Here is a 24510-nt window from a genome sequence, read left to right on the forward strand (position 1 = left end):
ACACCAGTTAGAATGGCGATCATTAAAATGTCAGGAAACAACAGGTGCTGGAGAGGATGTGGAGAAATAGGAACACTTTTACACTGTTGGTGGGATTGTAAACTAGTTCAACCATTATGGAAAACAGTATGGCGATTCCTCAAGGATCTACAACTAGAAGTACCATATGACCCAGCCATCCCATTACTGGGTATATACCCAAAGGATTATAAATCATGCTGCTATAAAGACACATGCACACGTATGTTTATTGCAGCACTATTCACAATAGCAAAGACTTGGAATCAACCCAAATGTCCATCAGTGACAGACTGGATTAAGAAAATGTGGCACATATACACCATGGAATACTATCCATTTCTATAATATTGTCATTTCAAGAATAAGGATTTTCAAGAAATAGGGAAATGGAGAATAATGCTATAGTGGCTTAAAACAGAACAAATTGATTACTTTGTAGTTCTGGAGGTCAGATTGTCAGAGGCGTTTGAGCCAGAGCTACTTCATCTAGAATAGGGGCTGGATTAAAAAAAAGGCTGAGACCTACTGGGCTGCATTCCCAGGAGGTTAGGCATTTTTAGTCACAGGATGAGATAGGAGGTCAACAGAAGATACAGGTCACAAAGACCCTGCTGATAAAACAGGATGCGGTAAAGAAGCCAGCAAAAACCCACCAAAACCAAAATGGCAATGAAAGTGACCTCTAGTTGTCCTTACTGCTTATCATACACTAATTATAATGCATTAGCATGCTAAAAGACACTCCTACCAGCACTATGACAGTTTACAAATGCCATGGCAACATTTGGAAGTCACTCCATATAGTCTAAAAAGGGGAGAGACCCTAAGTTCTGGGGAAATATCTCCCCTTTCCTAGAAAAATCATGAATAATCCACTGCTTGTTTAGCATATAATCAAGAAATAACTATAAGTATACTCAATCAAGTAGCCCATACTGCTGTTCTGCCTATGGAGTAACCATTCTTTTACTTTCCTGATAAACTTGCTTTCACTTTACTCTATGGACTCACCTCAAATTCTTTTTTGTGCGAGGTCCAAGAACTCTCTCTTGGGGTCTGGATCGAACATCTTTCCAGTAACAAGATGAAAGTCGAAAATGGGCTAAAACTGAGCTAAAACTAAGGTATCCACAAAGCTGCATTTCTTCTGGAGGCTCTAGGGGAGAATCAATTTCCTTGACTCTCCCATTTTATAGAAGGCACCTGCATTGATTGGTTCATGGCCCCTTCCTCCATCTTTAATATCAGCAACACAGCATATTCAAATCTCTCTGAATCTGACACTCTTCCATCTTAATGACTCTTGTGATTATATTGGGCCCACCTGGATAATACAACACCCTTTCCCTACCTTAAAACCCTTAACCCAATGACATCCCAAGTCCCTTTTGCCATGTAAGGTAACATATTTATAGGTTCCATGGATTAGAACATGGATGTCTTTAGAGGGCCATTATCTTGCCTGCCACATCCATCTTTCTGGAAGAAGTCTACCTGTTTTCCATTTAAAATAAATAAATAAATAATTACCACACATACAACCCAATATCCAAAGACAGACATCCTCTGGTTGTGGTTGGAAGGGATCTAAAACTCCTTCACTTCCCAAGGCAACAACAGTTGGGATAATCATTAGCAGAGATTCCTAAGGCCTCCTCCTACACTGATGTTCCAGGGACTTAGAACTATATCTGCTACCTTAGAATTGAAGCTGTGCAAATGTCTCCTCTTCCTAGTATATGTCTGCCCACTCCCAGGAGGACACACTGGAATCATCAAATACACTGGTGCCTGGATCCCAATACTAGAGATTATAATTTGATTTGAGGATATGGTCTGGGCTTTGGAATCTTTAAAGGGTTCTAATGTGCAGACAAGTTTTTGAGCCACTGCCTCAAAGGGTTGTTGTAAGGATTTAAAGCTCACAAAACATACGATAACTGGGACAGGCCTCATGGCCTCCCACCTGTAATCTCAGCACTTTGGGAGGCTGAGGCAGGCAGATCACTTGAGGCCAGGAGTTCAAGACCAGCCTGGCCAACATGGTTGAAACCCCATCTCTACTAAAAATACAAAAATTAGCCAGGCATGATGGTGTGTGCCTGTAGTGTCCCACCTCCTAGGGAGGCTGAGGCAGGAGGAGAACCGCTTGAAGGTTGCAATGAGCCAGGATTGCACCACTCCACTCCAGAGTGGGCAACAGAGTGAGACGTACGGAAGGGAAGGGAAGGGGAGGGGAGGGGGAGGGGAGAAAGAAAGAAAGGAAGAAAGGAAGAAAGGAAAGAAGAAAGGAAAGAAAGGAAAGAAAAGGAAGAAAGGAAGAAAGGAAGGAAGAAAGGAAAAGAAAGAAAAAGAAAAGGAAAGAAAGAAAGAAAGAAAGAAAGAAAGAAAGAAAGAAAGAAAGAAAGAAAGAAAGAAAGAAAGAAAGAAAGGAAGGAAGGAAGGAAGGAAGGAAGGAAGGAAGGAAGGAAGGAAGGAAGGAAGGAGAAAGAAAGAAAAGAAAGGAAAGAAAAGAAAGAAAAAAGAGAACATATGATAACTTATTTTTCCTTGCAAGCGTTGGCTTACCAGGAAGGAAACTGGTGAGAGTGCCAGGTCCAGGACAGTTTAGAAGGTTTGTCTGGCCTCAGTTTCCTCATATGCATAATGAGGATAACCATATCTAGGCTACGAAATATTTTATACATGTTTTATAAACTATAAAGTACTCCCCAATAGCTTTTGTACATACACACACTCTCCATCCTCACTTCACACTCCATTCCCCACTGCCTTCAGAAACAGGACCCAAGGTAGTTTTCCTGACCTTTATTGGCACTACAATATGTGAGAGTAGTAGGAGGTGGGAAAAGCCTGAAGGCCTTCCTGACAAGGAGGCAGGACAAGGCCTGACCACCCCAAGAGAAATCAAGAAATACAAATAAGTATCTCTTAGGTCCCAATGCCAGGCAAGTCCAGGAGCATCACATGGTCAATGCAGGATCCACACCCACAGTAGAAAAGTTGGCCTGGAACTACAGAAAGGGCACAAACTATTAAGTTAGACAGTCCTGTGACCTTGGGAAGTTATTATACTTCTTTGAGTCCATTCTCTCCTGTATAAAATGGGGATAGTCATATCACTCCTCTCCATAGAACTAAGGTATAGATGAAATGAGACCAAAGATAAGACGGTAATATATAGAGTAAATAGAAATTGCAGTGAAATATCTTAGAGCTACCCACTCATAATACAAAGAAAGATTGAGTCACTGTGAAGTCTTCCTAAATTTTATTGGCACTGAAATAGAACATGGATTGAGCATAAACCCCTCCAAAAACAATTTTTAAAAAACCCAAAAAGTACACAAAAAACCCCTGAATACAAAATCTAACCTTTCTCCCCAGCCTCCCTAAGGGTAAGTTACTGACTCTAAGGCAGCTATTAATAGATTGCCCTACAATTCCAGGTTTGAATTTAGCCAATATAGGACATATCACCAAGTGAGTGTCAATAATTCACAGCAATGCACACAAGACTCCTCAAAGTCAGGCACAGAGTCGGGGGTGGTGGACAGGGGAATTGAAGGAGGCTCTAAGCTAGGGGCATTGCATGGTGGGACAGGATGGCCCCTTGAGGACTGAACCCTGGGGAGAAGACAAACAGGAATAATAAAAACAAATAACAAGTACTTTAAGAATGAATTGTATGACCTATAGTGACAGATGACATCACTAATACTGAAAGCTTCTTATATTAATATTTTTGGCAAAATGTCATTTTGTAATATAGTATATGCTTTCCAAGTGTGGGGGTGGTAAAGGAATGAGGCCAAAATGATCCTGCCCCAAGACTAATATCTTCTAATGGTGCATTAGCAAGGAAGGCAGAAATCAGTATTTAGATATCAGTAAAATACATAATACTATAGAAAGAAGAAGAGCACACATGAGACAGAGAAGGAGGTGGATGCTCCTGGGTTGAGAGCAATGGGTAAGGGTGTGGAAGGAACTAGGCCAGAATACCCAGCAGCTCTCTGGTTTACAGCTCCAAGGGACAGAACAGCTGGTGTCAAGACCTGGGTTAGAGGTTTGTCAAACAGAGGCAGGGCCCAGTCACCACTTTGGAGGGGAGTGATGAGAAGGGGATTTTGGTCAAGTGAGAGGGTTGAGTAAACTGGGATCAGGGCACAGACTTCTCTCACCATATTCAGCTTCTTGCACTCACTCCCTAGTTGAGCCTACTGGCATCAAGCTCTAGATGCCAAGCCCAGGATGGCTGTGAAGCAGGAGCTGTGGCCCAAGTTGCTCTGAGAGGGGAAGAGACCTAAAACCCCTGGCAGGGAAAATACTGAAGCTAGGTGTGAACATATCCTCTCTTTTCACAAGAGTCCTGATGGGGCTGACTGAGCTTTTGGGTACTCATCCCTACTGTTATAGCTGGAGAGGATTTGGGGATTGAAGAAGGGAGGGGCAGATCCCACGAAGTGACCGCAGATCTGGAATAATAAGTAAGGGGTAGCTCTGCCCACAGAGCTCACTTTAGACAGGCCTATACTCCTATAAGGAATTGGGGTAGGATCTTCTACTCAGCCTTGCCAGAACAGAATGGCCAATGGCCTTCTAGTACGTTTGGTGAAGCCTCTTGAAGGCACTGTTTCCCTCATCCACCCTGGGGAGAAATTGAGTCCCTAAAGTCAATGACAAGGCTTATTGAGGCTGAGTTTATAACAGGTCCAATCTGGGAGGTAGAAACAAAAATGACTGAACATCTTTTTATCCCTCAGTCATTACAAAGCCTAGATAACTCTAAACGGGATGGGCACTGGGAGGACAAATTTTAGGTCAGTTGACATCCTGGAGCAGATATCCAAGGTCCTGTCTCATTCCCTAAACCGCGTAATACTCTAACCCTGTAAATCTCAGGACCCTGAAGAAGAAGGCAGTGGTAGGGGAGGGGAGGGGAGCTAGCTTCCAACCTACTCCACACTTGACTCCCATAGGACAACAGTAAGTGTAAGGGTATTTGCAAAATCAAGTGGAAAGTACCTCTGGGCTGGGCAAGTAGGATATTCTAGCAATACAGATTACATGGAACAGAGAAGAGAAAGGAGGTTCCATTGGCACCATAATGAGCCATTCATTTGCCCAGGGAAGTGGGTGGGGGCTAAGGGGCTAGGTTTGGTCCCATGGCTACACTAAATGCTTGGCATGACTCCAGGGCTGCTCTAGTTAGTGGCTCCAGCACAGTATGAGTTAGGTGAGTTAGGTGTAGGAGTGTGGGGACAAGGAAAAAGGGAGGAGGGGTCCCTAGAGGCTGGGTGCCCATTACATGGACTCAAATTCGTCAATGCGCTGCTTGGTGTTGCCCTGCCGGATCTGGCGCAGGGTCTTGTATTTGTCTCGGCCCAGTCGCATGTTCTCAGCATGGATCATGTCATTGGCAGTCTTCTTGGACTCATCTCGTGCATTGGCCAGCTCCGAAGTGAGGGCCTGTGAGGGTGCACAGGAACACAGAGGTCAATGGCTTTCTCTCATTTTACCTCCTGTTATTTGACCAGACTTCTCTTCTCTTCTGTTTCCTTCTTTCTTCCTTACCCTTTCTCTCTATATATAAATAATGAGTCATTTCCAACTCTGTTAGAACTGCAGTGGGGCAAGAATATTTAAAAAAAATAAAATAAAACAGACTTAGGGGACCAGCTGATAATGGGTATTCTCTGAGAGTAGAACAACATACCAAAGATTCAGGTGGGAATTTTGTCAGCTAGATATTTTCTTAATGTAAGAGGTGAATGTAGTGAGTGGGAGGTGGGGTAGAGAGAAAATCTCAAAAAGGGAAGAGATAGCCCAAGGTCTGATTAATAAGGGAGAGGTACCTATCCTTAAAGCTGTCACTTAAGAAAGGCTTGGGCTCCCACACAGCACTGGGACAGGATCTTATACCTATCTCCCATGATGGTTAGAGAATACCATGGGCTACTAAATCAATGCATATAGTCTCCTTGACCCTTGGCCCTACTTGGATACCTTCAGGTGCTTCTGCACACGCTCATTCTTCTCCGCCTCAGTGGTACGTTCCTCCTCACTGCGGTCCTTGGCCATAGCATCAGCCCGTAGGTCAGCACTAGCTTCTGCCCCATTCTCATCCTGTTCATCCTGCTCATTCTCAGCAGGCTCAGCCACATGAGGTGTACTCATGGCAGTCTTCAGCTCAGCACGGGTCTTCTCCAAGTCTTCCTGTACCATCTGGGCCTGTCCAGCGACAGAAGGAGAGAAAGACTTTCAGTGAGACCAGTTAAACTGTGGCATCCTGTATATGCCTAGAATGGTCTGGCAAGAGGCAGGCACCAGGTAGGACAAGACACTTCATCTGCCTGATCCTTAGTTTCTTCAGCCATAAAACAAGAGCAATTGTGCCAACTTCCTAAAGGTATTGAAGAACTCCAGTAAGTATTTGAGGAAACCATGAGTACCTTCTCCCATGATGCCTGCTGTAGGAAGTATGAAAGAGGGAGGGATCCAAAACATAAGGAATCTAAGGAGCTGTAACCTATGCATACGGTACCCATTCCCTCAATGCTTTGCTTTAGGCCCTGTGTCTTACCTTCTGCTGCCACTCCACAGCCTCACTCTCCTTCTTCTGTCGGGCCATCTCCAGCTGGGAGATTCGAGCTGTCAGCTCTGCCATTTCCAAGGCCTATGGAAAAATTGGAAGCCTGTGAGAGCTGGGCCTTCTGGTCCTCAGGACCCAGGTGTCTTCAACCCAAGTTCCCCTGGGGGACTAGTAAGGGACCTACTGCTCCACTTGCTTGCTGCCTCAGAGACTCTTTTACCACACCACTTCATTCCAGTCCCATCTTTCCTGACCACCACTTTAAGTCAGAGTTCCCCCACCTAGACTGTAGGCCTCCTGAAGACAAACAATATGCCATCTCTGTCCCTTCCTCATTATCTCTCCCCATCCCCCTCTTGGCAAGTATGCAGCTGGGGCCTCAGTAAAGCTTTGGCCATCACTGGGTCACTTCCTGAAGTGGCAGATCCTTTCCTGATATCCTAGAATGCTCAGGATTCCACTAAGACTCTTCCCAGGACAAGTACAGGAAAGACACTCAAGTGTCACAAGGTGATCTGAACAAGGAAAAAAGCTTATGCACACCTTGGGTAAATCTCCCATGACAGCTTCCTCATGAGAGACGGGTCTTGGTTCCCTATATTCCCACCTCCAACAGTAGAGGGGAAGAGTATATGTCAAGGAGTTTGGACCACAGGTTCTTCACTTCTGTGTCACAGAACCCTTGGAAACTGTGATGAAAGTATTGATGCCAAATGCCCCCAAAATGCATAGACACAGTTGCATGTGATTTCAGGGAGCAAAGCTTTCAAACAGAGGCAGAAATGGGTTCTAATCCTTATTTAGCCACAACTGTGTGACCTTTGGTGAATCTCTTCTCTGAGCTCTAATTTCCTTATCTGGGCATATTATCTCATATGAGGTTAATCCCATAGGGTTACTGGGAAGAAGAAATAAGTAAGGAAAAGGGAAATATTTCCAACACAGCAACATACAGCAGGAACTCAAGTATGAGTTCCTTTTGTTCCTTTCTCCTTCCCTTTCCTTTGCCAGGCCAATCAGCTCAGATACCCAAGGATAAAGAAAGTGAACAGAAACTAAGGGTTAGGGAAGATTGCAAAAATTCCTGGGCCACACTAGTGACTTCTCAACTTGCTTCTGAACTAGTTATTTGCTGGAGGCCCATGGAGTGGTAGCCTGCTCTAAAGAGCCAGCATGTAAGCAAAAGTAACTATAAGTAAGTAGGCAGACAAGGAAGAAAGCTCAGTTCCCAAAACCCCAGTCCATCCTACAGCTTTACCAGCTGTTCCTGAGTCTTTTTCTGGTCCCGGGAGGCCTGCAGCAAGGCCTCCTTGGCCTCTTCGGCTTCTTGACGCTCCTTGGCAAGCTTTTCAGCCTCGCTCTGGGCACGCTTCCGTTCCTGCTCAAGTTCCAGAGCCCTACGGGTCTGTTCTTCCAGTTCTGGGCAGAAAAGGAGGGGAGAAGGCAGTGAAGAGCACAGAGATAAAGATGACACACTAGCTTCCTTCCTGGAAATGATCCACCCCAGGACAAAGCTGACAGAAAGTTCTGAGTTCTCTTCTTGCCCATTCTTTTTCTAGTCTGTAGCCACACCTGAACTATATTGTCTGTGTCTACAGCTCAGGAAGAAGGTTCTCCAGCTTAGAGTCAGGTCTGGAAAAACCCAATCTCCAAGGTGACTCCAAGCCTCACCTTGCTGAGCCTTCTTAGTCTGTTCCTCAATCTGCTTCAGCCTCTCCATCAGCTCCTCCTTCTCCCGTTCAATCTTCTCTTTCTCTTTTTCTGCCATTTCACGCTTCTTCTTCTCATTTTCCAGCATAGCACTAGGGAAGGAGATAAAATGGATAGAACAGGATAGTAAAGCTCCATAAAAGCCTGGGGAGGCAAGGCATGGTGGCTCACGCCTATAATCCCAGCACTTTGGGAGGCCGAGGCGGGCAGATAATGAGGTCAGGAAATCGAGACCATCCTGGCAAACACGATGAAACCCCATCTTTACTAAAAATACAAAAACTTAGCTGGGCGTAGTGGCATGCGCCTGTAGCCCTAGCTATTCGGGAGGCTGAGGCAGGAGAATCGCTTGAACCTGGGAGGCAGAGGTTGCAGTGAGCTGAGATTGTGCCACTGCACTCCAGCGTGGACAACAGAACAAGACTCCATTTTCAAAAAAAAAAAAGCCTGGGGAATTGCAAGGCTTGCTGCCTCTGGGTCTCTCAGCCCAACCTTCCCAACACACTCAGGGATTGAGAGTTTGGGCCACCCTCCCTTACCTCTATACCTTTGTCCTCATATCACAGCCCCACACAGGCCAGTGTACACGGGGCCCTGTCAATGTGCCCCTGAGTCAGGAATCCTAGCTCTCCCACCAACCCACTGGGTGACCTTAGCTATGTCACTGCTTTGCTCTTGTTCCCCTATCTTGAAAATGGTCCAATAAGACCTGCCCTATATACCTTGTAGGGAGACAAGTTTTGGCTCTCTGCTGGGATGAAGTGCTTCAAGTCCAGTAATCTCTATGGCTAGTGCATCAGTCCTCAGGTCCAAATCTGTCTACCCTAAAGCCCAGCTCTAGGCTTCTTTTTCCCAGAGTTTGTTACAAATCTGGAATAGGTATTTGCTTTTTCTTGCCCTAGCACCTCTTCCAGGAACCTTCTTATCTCCCTTGGCTAGGTATTCTCCATCTGAGCCCTCAGAATACTTGGCTTACCCTTCTCCCCACCCCTCTTCTATGTTTTTTTCTCCATAGCAATTCTTAACCATCTTATGTACCGCATAATTTGCTTATTTATTATGTTTGTCTCCTCCCCACTAAAATGCTAGCTTCACAAAAGCAGAGATTTTTGGTCTTTTCTTATTCATTGCTCAATAAATATTTATTAAGTGAATGAATGGCATGGCGTTTGTACCTTGAGTTATGTATATATTGTTTTCCCTCTCTCTGCTACTAGACTGAGTAGACTATGAGGTCCTACAGGGCAGGTTCCTGCTAGATCCAGCTCTGTAAAAACTGCCCCTCAAACTTGGTAAATGTTTTCTGAATAAATGTGAATATTGGTGTCTAACCTCTTATCTATGAAGTCCTAGGTTGGCCTCATGTCCTGACTTAGCAGGCTGGGTACCTTTGAGAAGCTTCCTTGCCCCAGCCCTGGCCCCCCACATCAGTGTGCAGCACCTACCGCTCCATCTGCTTCTGGTGCTTCTCCTCCCGGGCCTGTGCCTTCATCTGCTGCACCTCAATGGTGTCAGGCTTGCGACGGCGCATGTATAGTTCATGGTTCCCCATGCACAAGGCCAAGATACGCTTGTTAATCCGCAGCCGGGGAGCATAGAAGACGAAGTCCTGGTGGGAAATCAGCAATCAGAAAGAATTCGGAGGGCCAGGTGAAGGTGATCTTCTGCCTTCTGAAAAGCTAAATCCAAAAGCACTGAAAAGAATGTTTAATCTAACCTCCTGCACTACAGATGGGAAGACTAATTATCAGAGTGGTAAAGTGACTTGCCCAGGGTCAGACAGCAGGCAGACCAAAGACTAGAAACCCAGGTTTCTTGACTCTGAAACCCGTGTTCTTCCCACAATTTCTTTCAATCTTTGCTTATGAGAGCATCCTAAATTACTCTTAATCAAGTTGAAGGATTCAAACTTTCTCTGCTAATTAGGGAACATGCTAGGTCTCAGGTGACCTCTTTTGGAAGCCAAATGACCCCTGACAATACGCTGGTGGGTGCAGTATGGGTGACTGGACTGTTTCTACAATCTCCTGAAAGCAAATCCTAGAGCCAGCCCCTTAAATCCTTTTTGGAACAAGGCAGGCTGTAAATACATATATAAATACATAAATCTCCTGATCACTGCTTGTCCTGGTTGTTGTTTTTAAAATGAGTCCTTGATCTCAGCTGGCTTTGTTACTTAACTTTTTCTGATAAAAGTTGAGCACAGTAGCAATAAAAGAAAACACACAAGAAAATCCAGTGAGTTTGAGTTTGCTACTACAAGTACCACTGGACCAAAGTCACCAGATGATGGGCTAACCGCCATCTCCTCTGCCACTGACCACACACTGCTACTGTCTCATATAGCTTGGGGTGCAGTGGAGGGAGCACAGGCTCTCAAAGTCAAATCACCTAGGTACAAATCCCAGTTCTACCATTTTTAGCTGTGTTATCTTGAACAAATCACTCCATCTCTCTAACCTCAGTTTTGTCAACCATAAAATTAGTATGCTACTTACTACCTACCTGACCATGTTGCTGAGGGTTTAAGGACACAACATGTAAAGTCCCTAGCAGGGAAAGTTCAGACACCTCAGGGCTGGAGAAGAATGGTTGAGCCTTCATGAAAAGGGTCAGGCGCAGTATTGTCACTGGGCCTTGTTGAACATGAGGTATCCCAGAAAAGGAGATACTCAGCTCAGTTTCCTACCCTACCACAATCACCAGCTGTCTGGTCTTGTTAGCTGCAGGCTACTGAGTGGGTAAGAAGTGTGGCGAGTGTGTTAGAGAAATGAGTGAACTTAAAGCACTTTTTTGGTCTTGGAATGCTCTGGAGAAAAGTCTGAGAGGGCAGCAGTCAAGTTCTACCCAGAAGTTTGTAGGATCATCTTGGGATTTGTACTTCTCTGGTCACAGCCATTTCTCCATAATAAAAAAAAGAAATCAAGGGCTGGGCATGGTGACTCACACCTGTAATCCCAGCACTTTGGGAGGCCAAGGCAGGCAAATCACCTGAGGTCAGGAGTTCAAGACCAGCCTGGCCAACATGGTGAAGCCTTGTCTCTACTAAAACTACAAAAATTAGCCGGGCACAGTGGCATGCACCTGTAATCCCAGCTACTCGGGAGGCTGAGATTGTCGTAAGCCAAGATTGTGCCACTGCACTCCAGCCTGGGCGACAGAGCAAGACTCTGTCAAAAAAGGAAGGAAGGGAAGGGAAGGGGAAGAGAGGGAAAGGAGGGGAGGGGAGGGGAAAAGAAAAGAGAAGAGAAGAGAAGAGAAAAAAGAAAAGAAAAGAAAAGAAAAGAAAAGAAAAGAAAAGAAAAGAAAAGAAAAGAAAAGAAAAGAAAGGAATCAAATACGTGAACAGTGTCCACTTTTCGAGACCCCAGGGGCTTGGAAATACAAGATGCATTTGGTTTCCACCCCAGAACCTCAGGGCGGCAGAGACAATGGCTAAGAAGCAGTACTTAACACTGCCTGTGGCTCTCCCTCATCCACAGTGAGGGAGACAGGTAGCAGAGTAGAATCAGGTACAGGATGTCTGCTGGCCATTTTTGGCATCAACATCTCCCTCCATTCCCAATCTCTATCTGTGCTTCCTGTTCGTGCATGTGTGCACACACATGCACGCGCACACACACACACGTGCACACACACACACACACACAAACCAGCAAAGGAAGAGAAAAATAGAATAGCATGATTGCTCATTATAGAAGGCCTTGGCAAGTACCCGTCTTGGTCAGAGGGAGGAATCACTCACCGGGGCTTTTTTGTCAATGGGCTTGATGACAAATTTCTTATCATTGAAAGAGATGTTCCTGATTTCACTCCAGGGGAAGCCTATCTTGGGAGTTAGTCTGTAGAAATGGAAACCAATAATATCAGGACAAGGGCAAGACAAGAAGGGCGTAGAGAACTGGTGGCTTGCCCTCACGTCACCCCCAAGCTTCTATGTCTCTCTCTCTCTCTCTCTTCTTCTTTTTTTTTTTTTTTTAAATAAATAGAGATGAGGTCTCACTATGTTACCCAGTCTGGTCTTGAACTCTTGGGCTCAAGCGATCCTCCCTCCTCAGCCTCCCAAAGTGCTGGGATTACAGGCATGAGCCACCAAGCTTGGCCAAACAAACACTTCTCTCTGGAGGAGGTAGACTCGGTGCCAGCTCAGCCAGTGTCATCACATGCCACCAGGTCAGTTGCCAGCATTGAGTTCACTAAAGGATCTCCTGATACTACAACTAACATATGATTCATTGTCTCGAGTTTGTTTTGTTAGGTTTCTGTTTGAGGCATGGAACTTGTAACAATTTCTCAAGGGAATCCCCAGCCCTATTTAACTGAGTTTCTTCTATCCAAGCTTACAAAAGTTAGAGAAAAAGTAAATAATGAACTCCAAGATTCAGCAGTTATATGGAACAAAAATCTATTGATCTCCATTCTCACCAAGAGCACACCAAGTGAAAAATATAAGCAAGTGAGATAAGGCTACAGTGAGAGGATTATAGGCCAAAAGCCATTTAATTATCACAGGAGACTAATCATAATACATCCCGATAAGATAGTCTAGGCCTGCACAAACCAATAAAAACATAACATATATAATTTTAAGTTTTCTAGTAGCTACATGAAAATAAGTAAAAAGAAATGGATGTAATAAAATTTTAATAAGTTTAATTAGCCCAATATATCTAAAATATCATCATTTGAACATGTAAATATTTTCAAAAATATTAAGACATTTTTGCATTCTGTTTTCCACACTAATCTTCAAAGTCCAGTGTGTAGTTTACACTTACAGCACATCTCAATTCAAAGTAGCCACATTTCAAGTGTTCAATAGCCCCATGTGGCTGGTGGCTACCACAGTTGACAGTGTGAATCTAGTCAATACAGGATTTAGAGGCCTAAGGAAAGTTGTGAAATCATCTGGGCTGGACTAAATTAGGTAGAAAAAGAACTGAGGTGAGACGCAAGAGCTATGGCCTTGCTCCTTGGTGAAAAGTGAGCCCTAGATGTTATCATAACCTAAATAAACTAAAAGAGATCTGAGATATACCTGTCATTCTGCTCATAGATGTTGAGACCCAGTGCATCCACCCCCAGCCACAGCTCTGAGCCTTTCTTGTTCTTGATGCTGAAGTAGTTCACACCATACATCTCCAGATCTTGAGCAATCTTCAGATATTCCAGGACAGCATCCTCCCTAAATGACACAGTTGGGGGTCACAAAGTGGGGCTTGTGAGTCAGACCCAAGGAGAGAGAAAGCCTGCTTACTCTGTACTTCTGACAAGGATCTTGCTCTCAGGAGTGGGAAAGGGGACAAAAGGCAACCAGATGATGGAGAACAGAGCATAGCATGACTTTTGCAAAGCAAAATCTCCTAACAAAAACCTAGGGTCTATGCTCCCAAAGGGAATAAAGATGGGCTGACCCTTGCTGGCCTCTGGCATGTTGGCTGCCACAGAAGCAATTTTCTTTCTCTCATTCATTGTGACAGCCTCTTACACATTCTTAGCAGGGCTCAGAATGTGGTTATGGCAAAATGATGATATTTGTCCTTCAACTAGACAACCTCAAAAATGCTTTGCCATGTTTAAGAGCTCCTTCCTTATTTCCTTCTGGTAGGGTGCGAGGAGTCCTTGGTGGCCCAGTAGCTCCCTGGACATCCTGAGGTCCCCTCTATTTCTTGATAGTCAAAACTGTTTGTGCTATCAGTTACCACCATTCAGCAAAACAAACAAACAAAAAACAGCCTTATAATGGTCCTAGTTTGCCTTCTATCGTCCCTGTTCCCTCTTCCTCCAACATCTACCAATGTCCCTTGTCATCTGTCTCTTCTCCCCAGAACGCATTCTCATTCACCCTATAAGGGAAGTGGGGCCCACCACTGCTTGGGCAAGCTTACCTGAGCATGCCACGGTGTTCCTCATGCCACACCTGGATCCGCTCCTCCCACTGGTCCTTGTTGAGTTTGTGCTGTTCCAGGACTCTGGAAAGACAACGGGTGATGAGTAGTTTAAAGCACAAAAGTCCCTGTGCAGGAGAGAAGGGAAGCCCATTTAGCTTTCTAAGGGCTTGATGCAAAGAGGATGTAGAGTCAGCCAACTGAGGTCACACTGGAAGCAGACTGAAATTATAGCTAAAAAGGTATTAAATTAGACACAAGGAATTGCCTGAAAGGTAAGAGAGCTACAAGAATGGATGATCAAAAACAACAAGGGGAACACCTTCCTTTGTACCTTTATCCACAAATCAAATGATGTGCTGTGGTCCCTAAGCATAGCAATAAAGTATCAGGAGTTTGTGCTGACTTGAGGGGCTAACAGTAGGGATGGACCTCATAGAGCCAGGTATACTCTCTTCTAGATCCTCTTGGGACCAACAGTCTATGTTTATAAGAATACTGCTCAGAAATGAAAGAATGGCCTTTGGCTACAGAGCAATGAACTGAGTCCTAATGGCTTTGAGAAAAACCAACAGGCCCAACCTCCAAGACCTACTAGATTATAAACAAAGTTAGCTTTAAACATGCCATCTCAGATATCATGGCAATGACTCAGGGAGAGACCCCAGGGTACAAGCACTATCCCTAATATCTTACGGGTGTGTTGTACATATATGCCATAACTCCAGTGGGACTGAGGCTCCCAGAATGAAGCAAAGCTTTTCCTTCTAATCAAAAAGACTATGGAAATGGCCATTGTGTATAGTTGGAAAAAATTTAGTGTTAAAATATTAAGGTGCTAAGCTTCCAGGTCTGGCTCTGGCTCTGCCTCAGATGAGCTGCAGCAGATGGGGAAAGTCAGTGTGAGTACCTCTGCACCTCTATTTCCTCGGCCAGGAAATAAGGATAATGCCTGCTTTGTTCATTTTGTGTGTTATTGTGATGCAAAAACAAAAATAATGAGGGTTTTAGAGCTTTTGACTTTGAAGTTTACAAAAGGAGAAAGCTCTGTACACTAGCTGTCAATATTAAAAGACTATTTGAGTTCCCCATGTCCCTGGTTTGCTTATTTCTCTCTCTCCCCTGCGAACTTCTGATATAAGAGATCTAAATCAGTAAAAAGAACTGAGAAAATGGAACCAGGGAGGGGTGAAAGAAATTACTCAATCTCTGGTTCTACATAAGCACCTGCCTCCCAGGTAATAAAGTTCTGTAATCAGGTAGACAGAGGGGAAAAAAGGCTTTTTATTTGGAAAGCCAGAAAAACAACAACAAAGTATGACACTACATGCAAATGTCTCTTGAGCAGCATAACACAGCCTTCAGACAGATCCCAATGGAGAGGAACAGATCTGGCATCCCCTGTGGGGCAGGGATTGGTCAGCTGTGGGCTGCAGCCCCTTATGGCCAAGGCAAAGGAGGGCAGGGAATCACCTCACCTCTGTGGGAGCAACTTGTCTCCGGCCAGGTAGCCAGACTTATGCACCTCCTTATTGAAGTCACCATACTTAGACTGGACAGCATACGAGGCCAGCAGCACAGCAGTCTCAGGCGGGCAGTAAATATCATCATTGAGAATGCCCTCTTTCACTTGCAGAAAGAACAGGCGCTGAGTGATGTCCTGAATCAATTCCTCGGACACATCCTCAGGATAGAACTTGGCACGGAACTTAAAGAGCAGGGGGCTTTCCTTCCGCACGTCCTGGGCAGTCACCTGGGAGCAGTAAGGGTTATGGACTCTCAAAAAATAGGTTTTAAGGGTGACAGAGTGGCTGTGGGGTAGGGGAAACACACTGAAAGATCATCAATTTGCATAATCTTAGAGAGCTGGGTGGCAACCCCCTGGTAATTAAGAAAAACAATACATTACTTTCACTGGGGACTGAATCCCATGTCTGTAATCACTTTCTGTTGGGAATTTCTTCCTGAAATTACCTTAATACCGACTGATGATCAGAAGTCTTCAAACCACTTTTGTCTGACTATATCCAACTATCCCCAAATTCTGAGAGTAGGTATAAGCTCTTCTTTTCAGCTTGTCTTATAAGTCTCCTCCAATTTCATAAATTAGCAAAGTAAGGACTAGGATATATGACTAAGGATTGAGAATTGGCTAGACAAGAGCACAAATTAGACCATTTTTTAAAGCCTGAAATGGAATACTAGTGGCTCCACACTTGTCCAGCAAAAGATTCAACTTTTTAGGAAAACAAGACTTTACCAGCAGAAGGTGGGGTACCTACTCCCTAGACACAATCAGAGAAGCAAACTGCAGGACAGTATGGAGACTTCTAAGGACAAGACCAGCCAGTTTGAGGATACAAAGATGGAAGGCTACCAGGTTCTCGTGGAGATGCTGCTTGGGGTGGAGAGCTTGCATGGACTCAAACCATTCCATTTGGGGTCCAACTGAGGTAAAAGGTCAAGAAAGAGGGAAACATCTATATGGGGTTCAGATATCAGTTGACTGCTGGAGAAGGTGCAGCATAAGACTGTGAGATCTTTCAGATTTTTTTTTTTTCTAGTTCAAGAATCTATGGCTCTTTTTGACAAATCCCCGGCTGAGCACAGTGGCTCATGCTTATAATCCCAGTACTTTGGGAGACCGAGGCAGGCGGATCACAAGGTCAGGAGATCGAGACCATCCTGGCTAACATGGTGAAACCCTGTCTCTACTAAAAATACAAAAAATTAGTCGGGCGTGGTGGCAGGTGCCCGTAATCCCAGCTACTTGGGAGGCTGAGGCAGGAGAATGGCGTGAACCTGGGAGGCAGAATTTGCAGTGAGCTGAGATGGCACCACTGCACTCCAGCCTGGGCAAGAGTGCGAGACTCCTTCTCAAAAAAAAAAAAAAAAATCCCCTAAAGCCATTGACTTTGGAGAGATGAAGAGGATACCAATCCTTTCTTGAAGAGCCACTAATGGATTTGATCCAAAACAAGTCAAAGTTCAAGCTAGTGTTCCCAGTAGAAAGAAAAGAGTCTCTTCTTCTTTGAATGCTGGCCATTGTTGCTGTTAGAAGTCAAAGTGGAGACAGAGCAAGAGCTTTTACTTGCCTGAGTCCTCTGTCCTTATTCTGATCCAGGTGGTCAACAGACCACCCAGTCACAAACACAGCCCTAGGTATCCAGGATTTGCCAATTAGCACATGGTACCCTCCCAGGAATGTTCTGGAAAAGAAAAGAATTCTAAACCCAACCGAGGAATAAGCAGTTACCTTCTTATTGAGTTTCAGCCAGGTGGAGAAACCTTTAGTGTCCTGGTACTGCAGACCAAAGAACCAAACTTCCCTCAAGCCAATAGTTTTCACCACCTAGAAGAGAAAACCAAAACAACCAACCATTGATTGAATACCTCCTCTATGTGAGGCACAGAGGACACAAAGTTTGAAGTCAATATGATATCTGCCCTTAAAAATTTTAAGGTGCTCAGGGTCTGGCAAGAAAACACACTTGGGCAGCAATCAAGAACTGATGTCGGCATCTCTCTGCACAAAGTACTGCTGGGGTAGGAAAGGGATCTATTACCTATGAGCACTGGCACATACCAAGAACCTTACATCCATCATCTCCTTTAATTTTCATAATATCCCTATGCTAGACTTATATTCAGGCCCATTTTATAGATATCAAAAATGAGGTTCGAAGAAATGCCCAAGGTTCAGGTCATGAGTGACAAAATTAGGGTTCAAACCATGTCTGTTTGACTCCAAATCCATGCATATCCAGTGATTTCTGCCACCTTCTCCCTCCCTCTACAATGTCATGCCACTTTCCACTTCCATGATGGATTAAAGACTGAATGTGGAGATTGTTGGATTAACTCCTGCATCTTGTTCTCTTGGGTTGCTCCCATATATCGTCCTTTATCCTTAGCAACTGGGGGTAGTACCCACACCCTTAAGACTGAGTTCCATTTACAATACCCCAAATAAAGAATGTTCGAGAAGATAAAACAGGGACTGTGAAGGACTCTGAAGCCATGCTGTGCCTAGGTTCTGAGAGGATTTTTTCCAACCCTGATCAGAGCCCAGTCATGATTCCTCTTACACAGGTTTAGGGTGGACCTGAGGGTAGAAATAGGGTAAGTAACTCAGTGTAGTAGCTGAGGTGCTCCCTGTTGTCCTGAGCCTCCTGGCTGAACAGTGGGCAGGAAAGGGAGGCTTGCCAAGAGAACACAGATGAGCTCTGTTCTCTAGTCCCTGACATTAGCATGTTAATAGTCTGGCTGTCAGCTCAACCCCAGCATACCCACCCCTGTCCCTGTCGATGGCAGCAGTGAAGCTGAGCCACATCCTAATGAGGTCAGGCTGGCCTTAGGCAGTCTTCTTTATTTTGTTTTTTTGGGGGAAGGATGCAAGTGGAGGGTAAGGGTAAGGTGAGAAAGAATCACAGAAATATACCTAGAGATGGAAGCAGGGAACAAGGACCCAGTGTTGCTGATGTCCTTCCCTTATGAACGAATTAGTATCTCCCTTCAAAATACACACACACACACTCACAAAGACACACATATACACTCCAACACTGTATCCACAAAGTTTCTTTTATGGATCCAAAGTCCCCCACAGTCACACCCAGAGTTTACAATCTAGAGCTTCAGAGGCCCCAAGGAAAAAAGTAGCTCATATATATTAAGCACCAATCATGTGTCAGGCACTGAACAGTAAACAACCTGTGAGATAGCAACATATTATAATGAGGAACTAAGGCTTAAAGAGGTAATGCATCTAAAATTACAGAGCCATACAGAACCATGATGTGTCTGACTAAATAAAGCTTGTACCTTTTCTTCTCTAGCATGCTATCTCCTAATGCCAAGTACTCATCTGAGCTTAGGACTCGTGAGCTTCTCAAGTAATTAATTGTCTTGTCTCTCTTTTAGCCTAAATATCCCATCCAGATAATAAACTTTGATTACTTCTGCATCGAGATATGCTTCCTGGCAAGCATACAGACCCAAGCAACAACCACTTTGGGGAGAAGCTATGTCCCTCTAGTCATCAACCTCCATTGCTTACCAGGTCACCCTTCCCTTTCATAGCTTGGATCAAGTATCAGGAAACCTGAGCAAAATGTTCATGTCTGTCTCCAACTAGCTGTATGATATTAAGATGGCACCTTTCCTCTCTGGGCCTCACCTTCCTTATCCATCCAAATTGGGGAGTATGGCTTCAATGATCTCTTTCTTCTCTTAAGTTCTATCATTGTACTAATTACATTACAAGGTTATTTTGCAGATGGTTAATAAAAACAATCCCATTTCCCAACTACCTCTTGCTGATGTGGATAATTAAAAACATGTTTAGAAAAGATCAATGGGGTTAAGAGGTAATGAGGAAAGTTCAAAAGGCTTCCAGAATTCAATGGCCAGGTGAGTCCCTGACTCTAAGTCAATAGGCAGCTGGAACTGCCAGAAAGTTTCAGATGGAGAAATGTGAATGCTTATGTTGAAATGTAATATTGGCTTTTTGCAGAGGATAAAGGTAGTGGGTGGGCGTGAACAGAAAAGAAATTTTTAAAGCACCTCTTATATCATCCTAGATCTAAACAGGGTCCAAGGCCCAATGAACATTTCTAATTATTTTCCACAGGGTTGCAGAAGAATAGTGTGTCCAGATGCAGTTGGTGGGAAGAGGCAAGATCCAAGAAACAATCCAGCTGAGAGAGAGACAAAAAAAAAAAAGAGAGAGAGAGAGAGAGAAGACCCACTAAAGATACTGAAGAGAAGATGGACCATGAGGGCCAGGATATTAGGTCATGGGGAGAGAACAGACTTGGAACAGAAGTAGTAGAGCAGTGCCATGGTTTGGATGTGGTTTGTCCCCACCAAAACTCATGTTGATGCTTCATTGCCAGTGTGGCAGTGCTGGGAGGTAGAATCATTAAGAGGTAGTGTGTAATGAGAGGTGTTTCAGTCATGGGGACCCCTGTCCCTGTGAATTACTTGACCTTTTGTCACATTATGAAGCAGCACAAAGGCCCTCACCAGAGGCTGAGCAGGTGCTGGTGCCATGCTCTTGGACTTTCCAGCCACTACAATTACAAGACAAATAAACCTCTTTTCTTTATAAAGTACCTAGCCCCAGGTATTTTATTATAAGAACATAAAATGGGCCAGGAGTGTTGGCTCATGCCTGTAATATCAGCACTTTGGGAGGCCAAGATGGGTGGATCATAGGGTCAGGAGATCGAGACCATCCTGACTAACACAGTGAAACCCGGTCTCTACTAAAAATACAAAAAATTAGCTGGGCATAGTGGTGCGTGCCTATAGTACCAGCTACTTGGGAGGTTGAAGCAGGAGAATCGCTTGAACCCAGGAGGCAGAGGTTGCTGTGAGCTGAGATTGCACCACTGCACTCCAGTGTGGGTGACAGAATGAGACACCATCAAAAAAAAAAAAAAAAAAAAAAAAACATAAAATGGACTCAGACAAGCAGCAACTGATCTTTGCCTGTACTAACTTGTAGTTAGTACAGTTCTGTACTAATTGTACAGGCTCAGAGACTCCACGACTGAAAGGAAGTGAGGTAGGCACAGACTATGCAGCCAGGCCCAGAAATCCCAGGAGTGAGCCCCTTAGCCTCTTTTTGCACCACATTGTCTGTTACACTATTGGGTGGGAGTAGGGGTGTGATAAGAGAAGGTGGATTGGCCACTTTGGGAGGCCAAGACAGGTGGATCACCTGAGGTCAGGAGTTCAAGACCAGCCTGACCAACATGGAGAAACCTTGTCCCTACTGAAAAATAGAAAAGTAGCTGGGTGTGGTGGCACATGCCTGTAATCCCAGCTACTTGGGAGGCTGAGATAGGAGAATCGCTTGAACCCAGGAGGTGGAGGTTGCCGTGAGCCGAGATCATGCCATTGCATTCCAGCCTGGGCAACAAGAGTGAAACTCTGTCTCAAAAAAAAAGAAAAAAGAGAGAGAGAGAAGGAGGATCACGGTGACTAAAGTAGTTCTGAGATCCATAGTAACTGAGGAGAAGTTGGACAAAGTAATACCTAAAGCGTTATTAAAAAAAAAAAAAAAAAGAGAGAGAATTCAGGCTCAGTGGTGGGGGGAGGGGGAGTGATCTCTCTGAGCCTGCCTCTTCCTTTGTGAACATAAAGAAATCAGAAACACAAATTTTCCACTTCCTTAGGCTCTAGGGCTTAAAGAGATGAGTAATATCTCTCAGCCTGCACTGAAGTCCCAAAGTGAGAAATTGAGGACGTGGCGGGAAGGAAATATGGTCTGAAATCAGAATTGAAACTGAAAAAGAACAAAGAACAAAAATGGATGACTCCTGACCCCAGGCTGCAAGGAAATCTCTAAGGTCCATGCGGGTGCTATGAACCATTTTATCAGGCAACTCTAAACCCCTTTTCCAAGCCAAGTTTTTCTTGCTTCCAGCTTTGCTTCCAATTGAGACCTCCATTTCAGAAGAAAGAGAAACCTTATTTTCAAGTGAGAGCTTAGCATATAGCTTCCAGTTCCAGGAATAACCTCTGTGGCTCCAGTGACTAGGGTCCTTATCATTCCACTCTGAGAAATGGTTCTATCCCTGAGGAAAAAGAAAATTCTTTATTGGCTCCCTTTGACCCGACAGCCAGTTTATCTGATCTGAGCCAGTATTTCTCAAAGCTCCCATGGAAAAAATCTTTAAGCAACAGAAAATAATGAATGCATATACCAAGGGACACAGTGGGTGTGGTAGGATGGGGTAGGGGGAGATAACAAGTAGATGGTTGTAAGCCAGCTATAATTTCTTTGAAGCCTCAGGTTTAGTTTTAATTATTTGTGCAAATTTTATATTCTACTCCATAAAGGATGAATTTTAAAAATTATTGCAAGTAAAATTAATGCTCTAGAATAATAAATCACATTCATCTCATAGCTTTGTGTACCTCTTGGAACCTGCCACATACACCTAAAGAAACTAGGACTTCAGTTAAGACACTAGCTTAAGAAACTGGAGGCTGTGTATTCTACTCAGCTCCATGACTGTGGAGAGTTACAGTGTTCAAGCAACAAAAACTGGAAAACTGATGTCCAGTGAAAAGAAAAGATCTGCCTCGGAATAAATCTTCATTAATTATCAGGAGCTTCTGGAAGTAAGAAAAAAAAAAAAAAAACTTTTATCTCCTTTTGTCATGTGGAGGCAACCTACATCTGAGGTCTGTAAAGGGGAGGGGAGATCAGGTCAGCTTAGGAGCCCAGAGATTCTCTTCTTGAATCCCCCATGCACTTATCTGAGTAAACAAACTAGTGATAACATCAGCCACTTCAAAAGCCCAGAGCATGGCTGGGCACAGTGGCTCATGCCTGTAATCCCAGCATTTTGGGAGGCTGAGGCGGGCAGATTGTTTGAGCTCACGAGTTCGAGAGCAGCCTAGGCAACATGGTGAGACCCCATCTCTACTAAAAATACAAAAAGATAGCTGGTGTGGGCACCTGTGGTCCCAGCTACTTGGGAGGCTGAAGTGGGAGGATCAGTTGAGACTGTGGGGCGCGAAGGTTGCAGTGAGATCACACCACTGCGCTCCAACCTGGGTGACAGAGCGAGGGAGTAATGCTGGAGCCACAAGAGAAGAACTGTGCAAGAACAATGTGCAAAATTGCATCAATGCCCAAACACCTGAGACCCTCAAGATACCATTACAGATCTGGCAGCATCTACATCAGCCACCCACCTGAAAGCAAATTATTGCACCACTGGAAAGTACCAAGATGGGCTACCACTAGTGCTGTTTCTGTTATTACACGTTGCCTGTGGTCAAGTGGTCACCTGCTCTATAACAGAGAACATACTTAGCTGAGGTTCTAAGTTTATTTCTTTTATTGTTTTTTGTTTGTTTGTTTGGAGATAGGGTCTTGCTGTTACCCAAGCTGGAGTGCAGTGGTGCAATCATAGCTCACTGTAACCTTGAACTCCTGGACTCAAGTGATTCTCCAGCCTCAACCACCCAAGTAGCTAGGACTACAGGCATACACCACCATGCCCAGCTAATTTTTAAGTTTTTGTAGAGATGGGGTCTTGCTATGTTGCCCAGGCTGGTCTGAAACTCCTAGCCTCAAGTGATCCTCTCACCTTGGACTCCCAAAGCACTAGGAATACAGGCATGAGCCACCATGCCCAACCTAGCTAGGGTTCTAAGTTTTGGAAGCAGGTAAAGTGGAAGAAGGTTCCAGAGGACAGTTGACCAAAAGCATAAGAAAAACTGGAAATGCTATGTGCCCTGTTTTAAGCCCCAGCTATACCACTTCCTAGCTATATGACCTTAAACAGGTAATTTCACCTCTGTAAGCCTCAGTTCCTCATCTGTAAGATGGAGATCCTCCTACTACAATAATAGATGTTAGTTATTTTATAAAATGAAAGATAAAAAGGTTTACTGTCCTTATTGCAGAGTATTCAAGTACTAAGTACTTTACTGAGCCAGAAGAACTTCCTGATTTCCTAGCCCCCTCATCTGAACTCTCAGGGCAAAGCCACCTACTTTAGTCCTTAATAAGAACCACCAATATTAGAATGCTTGGTATGCGCCGGGCATTTTACTTATTTGAGGATTAAATCACAAAATCTCTGAGATTAGAGTGATTATCATTTTACTAAGGAAAATTAAGTACTGAGAGGCTAAATGAGTCATCCAAGGTCACACAGCGAAGTAACAGGACAGAATTCGAACTCAGGGCTGGTTCTAAATCCTATGCTTTATATACCACCTCATGAACCTGAGCCTCAAGGGCGTTTATTTCATTCTTTGTGGGTAGAGAGTTGCATGTTCCTTTCTATGCCTTTATAGGTAAGGAACTCAAAGTTCCTGAAGAACAGAGATGGTGTTTGACAGTGTAGAACTTCAGTCAATATTGAATGAATCAGTAAATAGATGAATTAATCGATGCTGTGAGATTTCACCTCTGTCTTTGAGCACTGCCCTTTAGTGGCACCTAGGTAATCCAAGATCAAAAGCTTTAGAAGTTGAAGCAAGTGACAGAATCACTATAGCAAAACATGTTCTCTCTCCCCTCTAGCTGTAAGCACACTCACAAGAAGAGAGATAAATGAGAGAAACTATGAGCCCTACTTCCCTTTCCCACCAGGTCCTAGACCTCCTCAAGCTATGGCATCCCATTGTTGCCTATTATTTATTGCTGGTGCCAAGGAGTACTTCCTCTTTGGTTGGCTTCCTCTCTGGTCATCGGCCAGATGACTGCTGCGTTCCAGGATGGCCGTAGAGCTTTTGCCAATTCCTGCCAAGGAGTCTAGCTCC

General features: G+C 44.3%; 1 protein-coding gene across 2 annotated transcripts in view; it reads right to left on the reverse strand.

Moving 5' to 3' along the window:
* Window positions 1-3275: 3275 nt before the first annotated feature.
* MSN (moesin) overlaps window positions 3276-24510 on the reverse strand; it is a 74572-nt gene continuing 53337 nt past the window's right edge. For both annotated transcript variants that reach the window (XM_037994671.2, XM_007991921.3), the window contains 11 exons: window positions 17471-17566; window positions 15693-15967; window positions 14215-14298; window positions 13365-13511; window positions 12072-12168; window positions 9772-9935; window positions 8288-8418; window positions 7875-8035; window positions 6608-6700; window positions 6031-6255; window positions 3276-5493 (listed from right to left, as the gene is read on the reverse strand). In XM_037994671.2, coding sequence (XP_037850599.1) covers window positions 5329-5493; window positions 6031-6255; window positions 6608-6700; window positions 7875-8035; window positions 8288-8418; window positions 9772-9935; window positions 12072-12168; window positions 13365-13511; window positions 14215-14298; window positions 15693-15967; window positions 17471-17566 — 1638 coding nt within the window. In that variant the 3' untranslated portion in view covers window positions 3276-5328. The remainder of the gene's footprint in view (window positions 5494-6030; window positions 6256-6607; window positions 6701-7874; window positions 8036-8287; window positions 8419-9771; window positions 9936-12071; window positions 12169-13364; window positions 13512-14214; window positions 14299-15692; window positions 15968-17470; window positions 17567-24510) is intronic.

This window comes from Chlorocebus sabaeus, chromosome X (genome assembly GCF_047675955.1).
Source record: "Chlorocebus sabaeus isolate Y175 chromosome X, mChlSab1.0.hap1, whole genome shotgun sequence".
NCBI classification, from domain to species: Eukaryota; Metazoa; Chordata; class Mammalia; order Primates; family Cercopithecidae; genus Chlorocebus; species Chlorocebus sabaeus.